Here is a 17,621-nt window from a genome sequence, read left to right on the forward strand (position 1 = left end):
TGCTGCCTGTTAGCCACCCACCTTACCCACTGTGAGTTCCCATTGGTCTGCTGGGCAGAGGGGCGGGGAATGTGAAAAAATAGGCACAGTGGAGAAGGGGAAAGGAGAAGCTCCACACAAATCCTTCTACTTTTCTAGTAATGAACTATGGCAGGGGGTGGGGGTAGGGGCAGCTGCATGCCCACAGAGCTCACTTTGCATGCCATATTTAGCATCAGTACCATAGGTTCACCATGATTGCCCTAGAGACTCAATTAAAAAATTAATTGAAATAACTTCAGCAAAATTTTGAGGAAATAAAACTACACAAACACACAAATCATTAGCATTTCTATATATTGCCAAGAAAAAAATTCAGCAAGAAAGTAGTTCCAGTTAAAATAACTACAAAAATATAAGGCATTCTTCATTTTTGGCTCAATTCCCCCTCTTTCTGCTCCGTTTTAAACTGCTTAAATACTTCCAGCACAACTGACATCTACTCTGCCCCACCCCCCAAATCCCAAATATTTGTAATAAAACCTGTGTCTCAGGGATAGGAGGGAACACTGTCCTTCTACAATCACAACTCCCAGAGTTCTCAGTTAGAGATCTTTTTTTTTTTTTAAACCCTTACCTTCCATCTTGGAGTCAATACTGTGTATTGGATCCAAGGCAGAAGAGTGGTAAGGGCTAGGCAATGGGGGTCAAGTGACTTGCCCAGGGTCACACAGCCAGGAAGTGGCTGAGGCCAGATTTGAACCTAGGACCTCCCATCTCCAGGCCTGGCTCTCAATCCACTGAGCTACCCAGCTGCCCCCTCAGTTAGAGATCTTAAAGCCCTTACTTGTTCCCTTGGGGAAAAATCAAGGACCCAAGTAAAGAAATAGAAGAGCTATCCCTTCCTTGGAGTCCAGAACAGAGAAGTGACTGGTTTATAAGTTAAGAAAACCTATGATATCTGTTCTCAACTTTTTCAGTGAAGTTATTTGGGGAGGGCCTCTGCTGGTATAGGTGTCTTTAGGGCAGCTGGGTGGCATGGTGAATAGATACTGAGCCTGAAGTTTTCCCGAGTTCAAAGGGAACCTTAGCCTTACTAGCTGTGACCCTGAAAAAGTCACATAAATCTGTTCACCTCTGTTAACTCATCTGTAAAATGTGCTGGAAAAGAAAATAGCAAACCACTCCAGTAGAGGTACTTGGCAAAGATGCCAAGAAAACTCAGACTGGGATCACAAAGAATCAGACACAAAGGAAACAAATGAACAATAAGAAAATATCTTTGTACATACTAAGAGGAATGGGAGTCAATCACAGAAACACAGAAATATTGGTATAACAGGACTCCACTAAGGTTATATAATACAAGGGGCAGCTGGGTGGCTCCGTGGATAGAATGCCAGGCCTGGAGATGGCAGGTCCTGGGTTCAAATTTGGTCTCAGACATTTTTTAGATGTGCGATCTTGGGAAGGTCACTAAACCCCAACTACCTATCTTTTAGTGCTCTTTTGTCTTGAAACCAATATATAATATTGATTCTAAGATGGAAGGTAAGAGGTTTTTGTTTTTTTAATTAAGGTTATATAATAGAAACTTAAAGTGGACTCAGCAAAGATGTGACTTCTTCCTTTGGTATGTAGCAATACATAGGTAGCAGCAAAGAAAGCTGGGCTGCTGCTTGAGTTGGATTGAATGGTCACTGAAAATCTAGGGAAGGAAACAATCATTTTTTAATTTGCTTCTCTCTTTTTTCCAATGAAGATAATCTTTGGATTGGAAAGGACAGAACAAAAATAGCTAATAGGAAGTTGAAACTTAATTTATTTAGCTATAGGCCGGGCAGCTGGGTGGCTCAGTGGATTGAGTCAGGCCCTGAGATGGGAGGTCCTGGGTTCAAATCTGGCCTCAGACACTTCTAACTGTGTGACCCTAGACAAGTCACTTAACCCCCATTGCGTAGCCCTTACCACTCTTCTGCCTTGGAACCAATACATAGTATTGCAAGACAGAAGATAAGGGTTAAAAAAAAAGATTTATTTAGCTATAAATAAGATAGTAAGATAGTTAGAAAGTATAATTGCTTGCAATGAATTCAAGACATCTGATAGATGAGCTATATGCTAATAATACTAATAATAGCTATATATTAATGTGATTACTAAGGAAAATGCAAATGGAGAATATACCCTAAGATTGGAAAAAATTTTTAAATAATGTTTTCTCGGTTAAAAAAAGGAAAAGTATAAAGTCTGTAAACTATATGCTAACATATTTGACTTCAGTTCTTGGCCAAATTCCAGAAAGTGTTATTAAAGGGATGGCAAAAAAAAACATTTTAGAAAAGGAAGCAGTGATCTTGAAAAGCTAGTTTTATGAAATGCTGATAATATCAAATTAACTCCTCATTTAGTAAGCTATTCAGCTAATATGTCAAGGGAATTCTGTAGCTATGGTTTACCTAGATTTTAGTAAAGTATGACAAAGACAAGGTCATTCCTGTGGGAAAATATTTGAGAAACATGGGGTAGGCAATAATGGTTTGGGTTTTTGAAATTTAAGTACTGCTCTTAAAGAACAATTTTGAAGAAAAAAAATTAAAAGAGCAATTTTGAATGGTTTGATCGTTAATTTGGAAGGAGTGTACCAAGGATTTTTGCTTGATTCTGTGCATTTTTACAAAGATTTGGATAAAGAGGGAAATGGCATATTACTGGATGTATTACCCTGTGGTGGATATCCATTCTCTGGAGTATTTGAGAAGAAAATAATTCCTTCAGGTCTACTGTTCTTTTAGGAATGTTTGAAATGGCTCTTTATTACAGAATATCCATTTTCTTTTCATTCATAGCTTGGCTCAGATATGTAGAGTATGACAACTTGAGCTGCATCTAGAGTTCCTTTGGTTTTTGAACCTATTATTTCATTCCTTCCTGAGGTTTCTTGTGAGTGCATAAGTCTTATTTTATTCAAATTTCCTTTCCTTTATATTTGAAAAGTCTTTCTTTGGTAGCTTGTACACTTTATAATTGATTAGTGCAATTGTCTTGGAGTTTGGTGCATAGGGTGTTTTGTTGTTGTTTTTACGGTGGTCAAAGTGATACTTTGTTTTCTGTGTTTTAAGGTTCTGGGCAGTTTTCTTCAATTATATCTTGCATTATGGAATTGTGTTCAGGTTTTTTTACTTTTTGCCCTAAAATTTTTAACTTCTTTTAATGCATCCTATCCTAAATTGGTTTTCCTTGTGTAGATATCATGCTTTCTTCCAATGTTACTTTTTGCTTCTCTTCCAGATTTGTGCTTTATTTCTTTGTATTTACATTCTGAATCATTATCCTCTCTTTTGTTTCTCTTTCAAGGCTTGCTATCATGGATTCAAGGTTTTCTATTCTAATTATTTCTATGTAGGTCATAAATTGTTTTCACAATTCTTTTCTCTTTTAAACAATTCAGGAATATCCAACTATGGTTCTATGCTGTCATGGGAAACCACAGTATCCTCTGCCTCTTCAGGTGTTGATTCATTTTTTTCTTTGTCAGGCAATATTTGCTATAACTTCTCTGTTTTGGGTTTTTTTGCTTATGCTCAGTTTACTTCCTCCCAACATCTTTAGTAATTGTTTCCTTATTTTTCTCTAATGCTTACTTTTTGAGTCCTTCTATACTGATTCATGGTTCCCCAGTCTTGGTCCTGCCAAGAGTAACTTGTAGGGAGACAGAACTGGCCCAAGATGGTTGCTAGGAGCCTTCTCCCAGGTCTGGTATGCTACCATTGCACTTGGGGCTGGGATGGGAAGATATGGGGTGGAGTTGAGTTTTGTTAACAAGAGCAGCTGCTTAAACAGCCTTGCCACTGGGTGCAAGGTGGGATTTGGGGAGGGAATGGTGGGTGAGTACCTGATTCAGAGTTTAGTAATGATTGGCTTTCTTTGCTGTTCATCAAGTTGTACTTTGTTTAGGTTTTTGATGTCCTTGATTATGGAGACAGCTAAAATTACTACATTTGTGATGCACAATTCTTAAAGTCCAACAGGATTGGAGACAATGTCTAGTTCTCTACATTGTTGGCCACATAGTAATTTTTCCTCAGATATTATAATTACTTATTTTTCTTAACCATTGGGGTGGGGAAGAGGCACATCTTGATTACCAAACCTTCTCTTCCCCCACTTGGAAAAACACTCTCACTTGTTGCAAAAAAAAGCACAAAATCAAGCAAAAAGCTACACATAAATTATGTCCGAAAATGGATGTTTCACTTTGCACTTCTATTCCATCACTTCTCTGTTAATGGATAGGAAACATGCTTTATCATTGGTCTTTTATATTTTGGATATTGCATTGATCATGGTTCTTAGGTCTTTCAAAGTTGTTTTTCATTATAATTTAGTTGTTTATTTTTAGTATAACTTAGTCTGGTTATTTCACTCTGCATCAGTGTAAACATACTTCGCAGATTTACTTGAATCTGTCCTCGTCCCCATTTCTTATGGTGTTATATCACATTCCCAGACTAGGATTTGTTTAGCCATTCCCCAGGTTGATGGGTGTTTCATTACACTCGTTTTGCTTAAAAAAAAAAAAGTTATGGATTTTTTTGTACATGTGTCCTTTTTGTTCTTTTAGTGTCCAGTTTGGGATAGATGCTCAGAACTGTATTGTTGGGGCAAAATGAATATATAATTTAGTGACTTTGGGGATAAAATTCCAAACTGTTTTCTAGAATGGCCAGACAATTCAATTCAGAGTTCTGCATTAGTTACTTATCCTTCCGATCTCTTCAACATTTTCATTTTTTGTTACTTGCCAATCTGATATGTATAATGTCGAGTCTCAAAATTGTTTGACTACTTTTTTATTAGTGAATTAAAGCATCTTTTTCTCCTCACAGATTGCTTTTGAGGACTGGCTATACCCCCTGACCATTAATCTGTTAATGGCTCTTCTACATATCAGAATCAGTACCTTCTATATCTTTACCCATTAAACTTTAATTAAAAAAAATACTTTTCTTTTTCATTTAAAGATCAATATCAAGTATTGAGTCCAAGGTAGAAGAGTGGTAAGGGCTAGGCAATTGGGGTTAATAGCTAGGAAGTGTCTGAGGCTGGATTTAAACCCAGGACCTCCTGTCTCCTGGCTCTCGTCCAAGCTGCCCCTGCAACTGTTTCTAACTGGGGAGATTCCTTCCAAATTTACATTGTTTTTGTTTGTGCAAAACTTTTTTCAATTTTATTTAATGAAGATTTTATATTTTACCTCTTCTGATGATCTTTATCCATATTTGGCAAAGGTCTTCCCATACTCAAAATTTAATATGAAAAGTACTTCTTCCTCTCTCTTATATGACCTTTTAAATCTAAGCTACACCTCTATTTGTAGCTTAGTGAAACTCTTCATCTCTAGGCAGAGGTTCTTAACCTAAGTCCTTTAACTTTTTATTTTTTAAACACTCATTTTCTCATTATTAATTCTAAGAAGAGTGGCAAGGGTTAGGCAATTGGAGTTAAGTGATTTGCCCAGGATCACACAGCTATAAAATGTCTGAGTCCTGACTTGAACCCAGGTCCTCCTGGATTCAGTTCTGGTACTCCATCCACTGTGCTACCTAGCTGCCCCATTAACTTTTTTTTTAAACAAATATTTTGATAAATTGATAAATTGGATAAATTGGATACCTTTGTAATCCTGTGTATTGCAAAACATTATTCTGAGGAATTTCACCAAACTACAAAAGGGATTTATGCCACAAAAATGGTGAAGAACCTTCGCTCTAGAGACCTAATTTCTGCCATAGAGCATTCCAGTTTTCCTAGCAGTTATTAATTAGTAAATCCTTACCCTAGTAGTTAGAACCTATGGGTTATTTATGCTGTTTTATTTTCTTCTAGGTTTTTTGCTTTGCATATATTCATCTTGTCTATTTTTTAACCAATAGAAAATAGTTTTGATGATTCTTATAAAAAAAAGTTAATATCTGACACTTTCTGGTTCTCTTCCTTCTCATTTTTTTCTCTATTATTCTTTTGAGAAAAGTTTGAGACTCAAACTTTCAGTCTTCCAGGTTCATTCTTTTTTTTCCCCTAGTTCCATAAAGCAACTTGTTTGGCTAGAATGGCATGACCCTGAATAAGTAATTTTAGGAGTACTGTCATTCTCATATTTACCATGAGCCAATTTATATCTTCCCAAAATATTCAGGTATTTCTGGGAAAGTGTTTATATGGTTGTCTTTATATCATTCCTGTGTCTTGGAAGACTCCCAAATATTTTATGCACTGTACAGTTATTCTAAGTGGAACCATTTGTCAATAATTTATTTTATATCTTGCTACTTACTTTGCTAAATTTCATCTAATTTTGGTTGAAATCTGACATTCTCTAAGACAATGCATAAGACAGGCATTAAGATTTCTTTTTCTTGTCCTGTAGCTAGTTAGGTAACATTTCTAGCATTCTAGCACTGCACCAATAATAATATTGATAATAAAATGTTTATTATTCTTAACTATCATTATTTAGTAATTAATAATTATCCTTATTTAGCCATAATTCTTTTAAAATATTTCATTTATTTTATTTACCCCAAAATCAAATTTAAAAAAATTTTTTGAATCCTAAATTATCTCTCCTCCCTCCTCCCTCCCTGAGATGGTAAGCAATCTGATATAGATTTTGCATGTGACATAATTTAACACATTCTCTCATATTAGTAATTTTGTAGAAGAAAACTTCAACAAAAATGAAAAAAAAAGTGAAATAAAGTATACTTTGGCCTGGACTAAGGCTCCATTCTTTCTTTCTCTGGACACAGATGGCATTTTTTTTTATCATGAGTCCATTGGGATTGTATTTACTTCTAATTTTACTGAAAATACTTTAGTTATTATTGCTCATATTAAGGGAAGATCTATTTATTACTGTTTTAAGACAAAGATGAATGCTATGGTTTGTTTGTTTTTTGGTATATCTGGATACAATTATTTTCTTTACATTATTATGTTTACAGTTTTACTGTGTGAACTGGATAAAGCAAGAGATGAACACTCAAAGCAATTTAGAAAATAACTATACCTATAAAAAGAATATGGAATAAAGGGGTAGTGGATTATAAATAGAAAGATGAGAAATAGATATGGCTAATGTATTGATGGCTCCACTGAGGGGAATGAAAATTGTTTAAAGGGAACAAAACTTTTTTTGTGAAAAACAGCATTTGAGATATTAGAAAATGTATGTACAACAAATGGTAGCAAAAGAACTCTACTTCAAAACCTTATTTCACACACCCCACAAATTGTTCTTCCCCAGACAGAAATGTGAATATTAATTCTATTTTTTAAAAAGCTAATTATGTGACATTTTGGTTAGCAACTTCAGTGAATTATTTTGAAATTGCAACACGGTCAAGTTCCTTATGTCTATGGCTTGATTTGGATCTTAAGAGAGGAAAAAAAGAGAGTGAAAGCTTAGGAAGATGTGCTTTTTCTTAAAGTGGGTAAAATGCGAACTAGGCCAGTGACAACCATTTCAAAGGTCAGCTGAGGAATCAGCAAACAGAATTAGCCTAAGGGGCAGACCTTGAGCAGATTGCACTAGTAGACATTAACTTATTAAATTTTTCCCCGATCTCTGCTCCAAACTTTGCCCCATGGAACACGAAGCCACTAATCACTGGACTGACTTCATCCTATAAAAAGCAAGAGGTCTGTGTTGGCAGTCAGATCTCCAGCTCCCTACACACTGCCATGGGGCATTTTAAGCTCTTAGCCCTGTTCATCATGTGCCTGCTGCTCCTGAGCCAGGTAAGGATAAGGGGATAAAGATTACCCACCACTGCAGGCAAATATGCCTATACTACATGACTCAGATTTTGTGGGCAGATTGTAAGACTTCTGAGGGAAGATGGATTTATTTCACTTTTGAAATTATTTGTCTGCTCTATCTTCACTCCCTTCCTCTTCAGAGATGCATTTCTCCATTAAGGTTGAGCTTTTTATGGCAAAGATACTGGAGTGGTTTGTCATTCCTTGATCCAGTTCATCTGATAGATGAGGAAACATTGACAAAGAGGGTTAAATGACTAGGAAGCATCCCAGACCAGATTTGAACTTGGAAACATGAGTCTTCTCGACTCCCAACCTGGCACTCTATCCACTGCACTATCTAGTTGCCCCTAGGTGGGCTTTATAAACAAAGGCTTTCCTTAATTCATGTTCTAATCTCACAGGGCTGTAAAGAAAGCTGGGTGCACTACATAAAAGGTATCTATAATGAAAATGTTCCACTCTCCTCCGTAGGTGGTTTCATCTCCCTTGCCTCAACAGAGATCAGTCCAGAGAAGACTAAGAAGGATGACTCCCTTCTGGAGAGGTGTCTCCCTTAGGCCCATAGGGGCATCCTGTCGTGATGACTCTGAGTGCATCACAAGACTATGCAGGTACCTACAATTCTGTGTGTGTGTGTGTGTGTGTGTGTGTGTGTGTGTGAGAGAGAGAGAGAGAGAGAGAGAGAGAGAGAGAGAGAGAGAGAGAGAGAGAGAGACAGACAGACAGACAGAGAGAGAGAGAGAGAGAGAGAGACAGAGAGAGACAGAGAGAGACAGAGACAGATAGAGACAGAGACAGAGACAAACACACAGACCAGAGAGGAAGTAATATATATACAATAAATGCTAGTATTTATACAGCACCTAGTATATGCCAGGCACTGCTGTAAGCATTTTACTATTATCTGATTTGACTGGTAGGTGGTAATATTCCCATTTCACACAGGAGCAAACTAAGGCAAACAGAAGGGGTTACACAGAGAGTAGGTGCCTGAGGCCAAATCTGAACTAAGGTCTTCAGGACTACAGGTCCCACATTCTAGCCACCATGCCATCTAGATACCAGAAGTAGAAAAAGTTGGAAAAGAATGCCAGTCGGGCTCAGGAGATCAAGGTTTTCAGTCACAAGAATGATCTGGAGAGACTAATCTAGATTGTGGGATAACAAGGAAAACGGGAGCATAAATATACACATCTTTGGTGCTTCCTGACTGGTATAAAATTGGGACTGTAGTCTGGGTTGATGGTAGACCTTAAGAAAGGTCCAGGGACTCAGGACTTCCTTTTTCTCTGTTTGATAATAAATCCAGGTGATCAGGGCCTTTTAGAAAGACAAATTCCCCTTTCTCTACCTTATGATATTACAAAATTAGGCAAGACAAGAAGGTTTTTATTTATGTATGTATATACATATATAATCTATGTCTATAAAGAGCTTTGTGACTTATGATATATCTTTTCATTCACTCAGGAAAAGACGCTGTTTGCTCAATGTGACCCAAGAATAATATATTTACCGAAGATAAGAAAGCAGCTACATCCAACAATGCTCCGTTCTATGGAATATTGGTTATTAGCTGTATATCTTACTGAAAATATCCATGAGGCTGTTTTACTATTTAATATTTAAAGGTAGATTCATACCTTAACTTAGACCCCTTCCATTCTTCGAGAATGGGCATGTGGATAAAGACATTTAAACTTTAGAAATTAAGAGTCTGTATTTTTATATATATTTTATTGCTTAAATTTGGAAAAATTAAATTAAAAAAATTTTCTTGATAATGAAACAAACCTGGAATTCAAACTTTGGGGATATGGGATATAAAAAAAAATCTCTTTTTAAAATTATAATAGGCTGGAAAAACTGTTTAGTTTCAAAAGTTGGGGAGGGGGTAACTAATATACTAAAGAATAATAATATTGGTAGAATGTTAAAATTTAAAGCAAAAGTCTATAATTTCAAAATCTGTATGTAGAACATTAGCCTTTCACCCTGTATCTCCAGTGACAAAGTAATGGTTGGTAATTCTGGCACCCACCCACACCCTCCAAGAAACATATCCAAGTTTTTTTAAATTATCCCCAAGAGGGAACACAAAGAAAAATCTAGTACATTTGTCCTTGAGACAATTCCTACTCTAAAAACAAAGCTCAGAAAGCTAAGACTTCTGTACATCATTTCAATAATTTAATTTCTATCCACGTGAGCACGTGGATCCTACAATAAGCAAGCATAAGGTTTGTGCTAAGGTAAATATGCCTACTGAAACATGTTTTCAAAGGATATGCATGGATCCTTAAGCCCAGTGCAAAAATATAAAATGAGAACCCAAATTAGAAGGAAAAAATAGAAGTGTAAACAGCATAGCATTTATAAAGTTTAATACAGAAAAATCTATTTGATATTTATTAAACTTAAGTTTTTCCAGTTATGGTTTTGCATTATACAAAGCATTTAATGACACAGTAGTTAAAAAGATCTTTACAAATTGAAATGTGATACCCTTTTCTCCAAATATTTTAATCGCCATAAATTTGTTTAAAAATACACATTAAATGCATGTTTCAGACACTCTAAACTTTCTATAATCTCAATACCACAAAATACATAGAATATACTATACAGATGTGGAAAAATCTAGTTAGTATATAATACTTTGCTCACCATTAACAGCTTTGTTACGTGAAATGCACATATTGACTTTAAAATCCTAACTTCTGAGCCCCAAACTATCCCTTGAAATTTAAGTGTATTGCAACAAATAAAACTCACAGTATATAGTTTAAGTTTTGGTTGAAAATACCAGATGCCTAAATAATTTGGGTAAAACAAATGTAAAACAGGGACTTGAGTCATGTAGAAATAAAGACATCCTGTCAGTCACTAACAGTATCTTTTCTTTAGGATCAACCAGGGCTTAGGAGTTAGCTACCTTCCCCAGCTTCCCTTCGACAAATCCCCCAAAACAAAACAAACAAAAACAAAACAACAAAAAAAACCCTAAACCCTTATTTACCAAATAATTATAATTTCAAATAAGATAAAGGATTTTCAATAAATATATAAAGCACTTCATCCTCCATATACAAAACCGTTTAAAATCATTCAAAAGGGAGACCAGATACAAATTATAGGAGCTGTGCTTGCAAACACCATGTCTGGTCTTAAAAGGTGAACTTTTAGGCATTCAGATAAATGCAGTCAACTCAATTAGTGAGTGCTACCATACTGATGAATGCTCAACTTATTTGCTAGGGGTATGCATAAAGTCACAAAAACAGGGACACTTTGAAAGTCTGTATCACCAGCTAGTGGAATAAATATGGGCCCTCATGGCATAAACTTGAAAGGCAGCATTTCACTTTTCCTGATTAACAGGTAGAGAATTTCCAAGGTGAATAAATAGAATTAAACCACATTTCTGGGCAGCCTTTTCTTGCTCAATTTAATATATGCTGAATAATGGCATAGGGAAGATTAATGGGCCTATCCTCCAAAGGCTATTTAAAAGCCTGATAACCAGTCTGCAACTTCAAGGCTTACATAGGGCAAAGTTTATGTTGTTTACATCTAGTCCTGACCTCCAACTTGACGTGGAAGCATCAAATTTCTTCAACCGAACTGTTGGTCTAGAGATTTGATGGAGCTTAGAAAAATAGGACTTCACCTTTAAAATCAGCCTTACAACAATTTTTTGACAGGTGATTTCTGCTCTTGCCACTAACTGCTTAGCTCTGGTCTCAAGAGAGCTAAAAGGCTTTCCGTTAGCTGAGTAAAAGAGGCAAAGCACTTTTAGAAATCCCCAAATCCTTGCAAATTTATGTAAACTGTGGACAATAATTTATTCTCATGTCATCTGGGAGAATTAACTCACATATCATTTACTTTAATGCAGAATTAAGTCTGGGTGCATATTACCTATTATAGGGGGGAGACCCACTTCTCCACCATATTTCATACTAAAGCTAAAGATAATGAAATCTGTGTTTCAAATAATTGAGGAATTCTAGTCATAGACTCTATAAGGTTGTACAATGGTTATTCCCCAGTGGGGAGAGTTCATTCAAAACTTGGACTTGCTCAGGCTTAACATAACCTACTTCATACAAAAATCTCACTAAGTGCACCTGTGACAAAGCAAAATATTATATAAATAAAACACACAATGAGGCCATTTTTATCCAAATAGCAACTGGAAAATTAAGACTCCTCTCCACCCGATCCCACCCCACCCACCCCACAAAGCCCTGACATATTAATAAAGGGCACAAATACATTTTAGAATGAGCTTACTGCAAATAAACTCTTAATCTAAAGGAATACACATTGCACTCTTATACATTACTATGCAACAAATGTCACTGAATGAGTGACAGAAATGTCACTGAGAAAGTGACTTAGATCAATTTAATAAATAATGTGGAAACGGGTGCACTAAGCTAAAATACTACACATATATACCTTAGACAAACTGATTTCATGGTTTTTAAAAAATACATTATATATAAAGTGAGTATGTGTACATAATTCTAAAGTCAAACTGCTCACTATCACACCAAGAAGAGTGCAGAATGTACTCCTTTTATGGCTAAATAATCTTCAACCAAAATGACTAGGGCTACACTGGATTCACATGGATTATTATTTATTCTTAATTCACTAGACATGAATGCCAAAGCCTTGAGCTTTAAAGAGTTTGTTTTCTGTAATCTTGCTTCACAAGGAGAAAACCCAGCTGTTATAAATCAAATAAATTCCATAATATTATAAACTTGCAATCAGCCAATATAAAATTATGCTGTCTGAGCCAGCCTGGTCTGATTATTGTGTTTAATTAAAAGAAGAAATGGATGTGGAGGGAAAAGGATTTAGTCAAACTACAAGCGGTTCAAAGTGCAACACTGATATATATCGATCCACAATAATAGGAACCCTCTTGATACATAAGGAGTGGCCTTTTCCCCAAATGTTCATTATTTGAGACTGGTTTGCATTGTCAGCTGAGGCCAGAGTTTTTCAAACACCTTCTTTGGCAGATATGAGCACAAATCTCATCCTGTGTCACAGCATAAAACTCCTAAAAAGATTGCCTTCTTTAAGGTTTGCTTTAAAGGAGGGAGTACTAGTGCTGCCAACAACAATCATGAATAAGTCACCTTGCTAGGCAGAAGCCACAGGCCTGCTTCTTGAAGCAGGATTGAAGGGAATGGAAGAAAAAAAGATCTTGACAAGTGAAGGCAGTGGCTGTGAAGAAAAGTTCCATCTCATGAGGTTGGGGTCCCTATGGCCTAGCTCAGCCAGGCTATGTTGAGGTTCCCAGGATGAAAAGCATTGTTGGACATAACAATGTTCCATACTTTGGTTGAATATAAAGGGTAAAATGTTAGCTAAGTCACGTATCACGTATATATGACAGCAGGCAGAAAAATTACTCTTCAATGAACTGCGTGATCTGTTAAAAGGTGTATTTCTGAGATGATCTATATATTATAGGTTAGATCAGCTTTTTGTCATTAGTTATATTCAGTTTTAAAAGTTAAACAAAAAAGTCACAAGAAATTTAAGGTGGAATGCTCACCTACAACATAGCCAAATATCTAGATGACTGCAGACACAGAGTCAGGGAGGCCATGTTACTGGGCTTTCTGCCAGAAATCCTGGCATTTGAAATACAATTACTCAGGCCAAAAATTTAAACTATTGCCCATTATTAACTGTAAGGAAACATTCTTTAATTGAAAAGAAATTTATCATCTCAGTATGAATACAATTTTAAGGAGAATATTATAGTGAAGCACCATTCACCATACACGAGAATTTCCATTCTCTCTCTCTCTCTCTCTCTCACACACACACACACATATGTACGTTTCTGCTGACTATTCAGGCCAAACAGGGTATATAAAATACACTGGGCCTTATAGTTCCCCTAAGACACTGGAACTTAAAGAGACAAGACTAAACCTCTGCTTTGATACCAGTTGAAAAACTTCTTACTAAAAAATCATTAAAGAGTCTATAAGGAGGTTATTCTTTGAATACAGTCCCTAACAGTCAGTTCATCAGTGTCTCTCTCCCCTTTCTTTCTCTCTCTATTACTCACACACACTCGGACACACTGATTCACTCAACACGGATTAAATTCAGAAGGGTGCTAAACCGACAGAAGTCTACATCAGAGGAAAGTTTACAATTCAGTATAGGTCTGCTAACTTTTCCTTCTCGGACAGTAGAAAACCATCTTTTTTGGAAGTACAAAATAATCAAGGAAGCCCTACAAATATGCAACTATATTAATACAATAAAAGCTTACTAATTTGTTAAATATGTGAGTTTAAAAGACCAAACCCAGAGGATAAACTGCATTACTTGATGTTGTACAAAGTTTACAACTCAACATTCAATTCCTTTTTTTTTTTTGCACTTGCCATCCTTTTGGCACGTGATGATGATCCAGAAATTGAGTGCAATCTTTTTTTTTTCTTTTTCCTGAAAGCGTATGTTCATTTCTGGTATGGGATGAAATCTGCTTAATTCAGCAGCTTTATACGATCCAGACTCACCAGATTTAGAATAAGTCACTATACTAAAGGGTTACCATTTATAAAAGCAATTATTTTTACATGGTTAGTCCTAAAGAAACATTTAAAGGAAAGGAAATTTTACCTAACTACTGCACAAAACCAGCTGTACACAGTAGACCTGGTCCTCCTGTGATGCTTCGTCTGTAAACAGTCCATCAAGTCTTCATCTAAATGTAAGATTTAAGGCACACCAGACATGATAGGGGCACTAAGCAAAGTACAAACAGTACAGTTCTCACCTTGTATTCCAACAAGCACCTTGTATGGAAAGGTACTTTGGTGCACAACTTTTACAAAAGCAGCCACTTCAAACCCATGGAGGGCTCTCCTTTTACATCAGTAAGATACTTTTCTAAAGTGAATATTCTGCTCCCAACAGAAAGAATCATTACTCATTGGGGGCCTTCATAATACAATGGGGTAAATACATGATTAAAACAAGTTCTATGTCTCCAGATCAGAACGGTTTTACAACTTTGCTCCAAGTTGTATGGTAAAATAGGACACACCCAAACTCCAACCCATTCCCACAGCAGTCATTGCACATACATATCAGAATATCATGAATTGACAAAATTTTTTAAAAAAGAATTGTGAAGATAGATGTGAATGTTTGAACAAAACTTCTAATTTCTCACTCATTGGAAGAAAGAGAAGGAAGTTCTTTAACCCATTTTTCCAATGGTAAATCATACTGTTTCAAACCAGTATCAACTGGCAAAAACAAAGAGGATAAAGTTTCAACAAAACTAAAAAGGTTCAAGATTGTCCTTTTATAAAAAAAAAACCAAAACTTTCTGTATGATGCACATCTCCCAGAGTTCATGTTCTTACCTGATCTCTTTTATAACTCATTAAATGTAAGTAACTGTAACACCGCGAGACTGCTATAGTTATTGTGATCATGATTCTTGAAATAACGCATCTTGAATCGAACATGATTTTCCCCCCAATCTAGAATGCTATATTCTAATATTTAAATTTCTTTTCACCTGGTAAAGAATCTTTCTGGGTCCTTTACCTTAACATTAAGTACAAATTCTGCAATACTAAAACTGTAGTTGTCATTTAAGATTTGAATAGGAGGCAGCAAACATGTTAAATACATGTCTCTACATTTGAGAATATAATGATCCTTTTATAAGCTCCACCACATGGAGACATTACTGAGAACAAAAAGCTTAAAGTATATAAATAAAAGTGTCTGCATGAAATTTCTGCTAAGCATTTGGTAGGATAAATTTATAGGTAGAAATAATTATTAAAATAGTCCCACCAAACTGGATAGTTAAAAATTAAAATAAATATGATTTAAATTGATTACTTATGCATAACAACTAGAATTCCAATCTTATTTCAGATCAGTTAAAACTGCATCTTATTAATATGCTGCAGATGTAAAAATACTTAAATAACTTTTTCCAAATAGGGAATACCTTAGGAGTCCATTAACATGATGGCTTCAGGTTAAAAACAAAAACAAAAACAAAAACACAACATATACATGAGACAGTGAGGCAGAAGCATTCCTTGCTCTTAGTGTTGACTAAGCAGTGTTATGGCAGTCTTCCTTATTGATATGACACAGTGTTGTGGAGAAAAATCAGAGGCAACGAGAATATGTTCTGGGTAAGAATCCTTCAGTTCAAGATATTAACTTGGCATCCAGACGAAGCCAGTGAAGTCCCTGCCGGGTGTAACGAACTAGGTCTGTCATGATGCTTGAATTAAAGATGAGAGGGCCCATAACTTTATCCAGTTCAGCAAAGAACTCTGGAATGAGCAAAAACATTAATTAAATCATGTACAGTCTCCTAGGTGATTTCTGTGCCATCTGGCAGACAGGGTAGTAAAAAGGAACCCATAATTTATAAGAAGAAAAGAAGTTTTCTCCTCCCTCCTCTGAGAAATATTAAGAAAAATATATTTGGAACAGCTATTTTTCTAGGCAACAATCTACCACAGGCACAGAATCACTAAATCTTAGCATCGGAAGACACTTCAAGGTTATCTAATCCAAACTTTAATTGTACAGAAAACTTTTCTACAACATCCTAGACAAGTGATCACCAAAATTGCCAGGTTTAAGACCTTGGATAGAAAAAGAACTGACTCTCTCCAGGAGCAGCCCATTCCATTTCATCTACTTTTTAAATCAGAATTTGCTGCCAGAGTTGTATTTACAGGCAAAATTACATTTTAATGAACTTGCCAGGACACCAAAATTTTTTATAATATACTTTAAACTTTCTGAAATTGAAACATGTTGCTGCAACACAGGTGGGATATACTTAAAAACTAAACACAAGTCAAAATTCTGTAAGCAAAAAGGATGACAGGATCTAGTGTTGGGATGCTTTAGAGTGTCTAGTGTTGGGATGCTTTAGAGTGGAAAAAATCCCTTGGAAACTGAGGCTTAAAGAGGTTTAAGTGATTTTCTCAAACTCAAATAGGCATTTAAGTGGTGGAGGCAGAATTTAAATTTAGGTCCTCTGACTCTGAATCTAATACTCTTTCCCTCTTTCCTTTGTACTAATCTGCCTTAGGAAATCTTCCATTTTCCTATTCAATTTGGCCATTGTTTTCTTTTCCCTTTTTCTTGGAAGACAAAGATTGGTGTTTAAGACACAGAGGGTTCTTTGTGAATTGAATTAAAATGAAATAAGCCAATTATAGAATGTACCTTTTGCCTACACATCTAGTAAATATTTTCATGAATACTGGATGAGAGATATAAGGCTATATTCCTATGACTAGTCAGTTTTTACAACCCAAAAAGTAAAAGGTAAATTAAATTCATTTTAAGTTTAAATGCAACTTTTGCATTTTAGATGCTGGAACAATGAGAACCCATCGCTTTTGAAAGAGCTTAAAAATTATCACTCATTACAAAAGATCACTGAGACTAGTTTACTTTTAAAAGTCTCTCCACCCCCACCCCCCACTTGTAACTTTGTTACAACAGATCAGATTGCAATCTCTATAAATTAATAGTTCTAGGAAAACTGTCACAGCTAAAAATTTCATCATCTTGTGGTAAACTTGGTAAGGAACTTCTGGTTCAGCCCAGGCTAGTCCCTACTGAAGAGGGCCATTAACATATACAATATATATTGTCCCTTATCAGGCCTATGAACAACCTTGTTAGAACTGTTGGATCTTATTTTCTGTAGACATGAACATCCAGAGCCTCCACAATGAAGCAATAGAAAAGAATACTAGCAGAAC

At 35.8% G+C, this 17,621-nt stretch overlaps 2 protein-coding genes across 8 annotated transcripts in view; one reads left to right on the plus strand and one right to left on the minus strand.

Annotated features, from left to right (window-relative positions):
• The first annotated feature begins 7,632 nt into the window (after positions 1–7,632).
• On the plus strand, positions 7,633–9,515 carry LEAP2 (liver enriched antimicrobial peptide 2). Its single transcript, XM_001372004.4, has 3 exons — positions 7,633–7,782; positions 8,278–8,417; positions 9,277–9,515. Exons 1-3 carry the CDS (start codon positions 7,726–7,728, stop codon positions 9,311–9,313), a joined length of 234 nt encoding a protein of 77 aa, XP_001372041.1. The 5' UTR covers positions 7,633–7,725; the 3' UTR covers positions 9,314–9,515.
• Positions 9,516–10,173: 658 nt separating this feature from the next.
• The window catches only part of AFF4 (ALF transcription elongation factor 4), a 90,661-nt gene continuing 83,213 nt past the window's right edge, over positions 10,174–17,621 (minus strand). For all 7 annotated transcript variants that reach the window (XM_056811167.1, XM_056811164.1, XM_056811166.1 and 4 more), the window contains one exon: positions 10,174–16,166. In XM_056811167.1, the coding sequence (XP_056667145.1) occupies positions 16,039–16,166 (128 nt within the window). In that variant the 3' untranslated portion in view covers positions 10,174–16,038. The remainder of the gene's footprint in view (positions 16,167–17,621) is intronic.

This window comes from Monodelphis domestica, chromosome 1, assembly GCF_027887165.1.
Source record: "Monodelphis domestica isolate mMonDom1 chromosome 1, mMonDom1.pri, whole genome shotgun sequence".
Taxonomy (NCBI): domain Eukaryota; kingdom Metazoa; phylum Chordata; class Mammalia; order Didelphimorphia; family Didelphidae; genus Monodelphis; species Monodelphis domestica.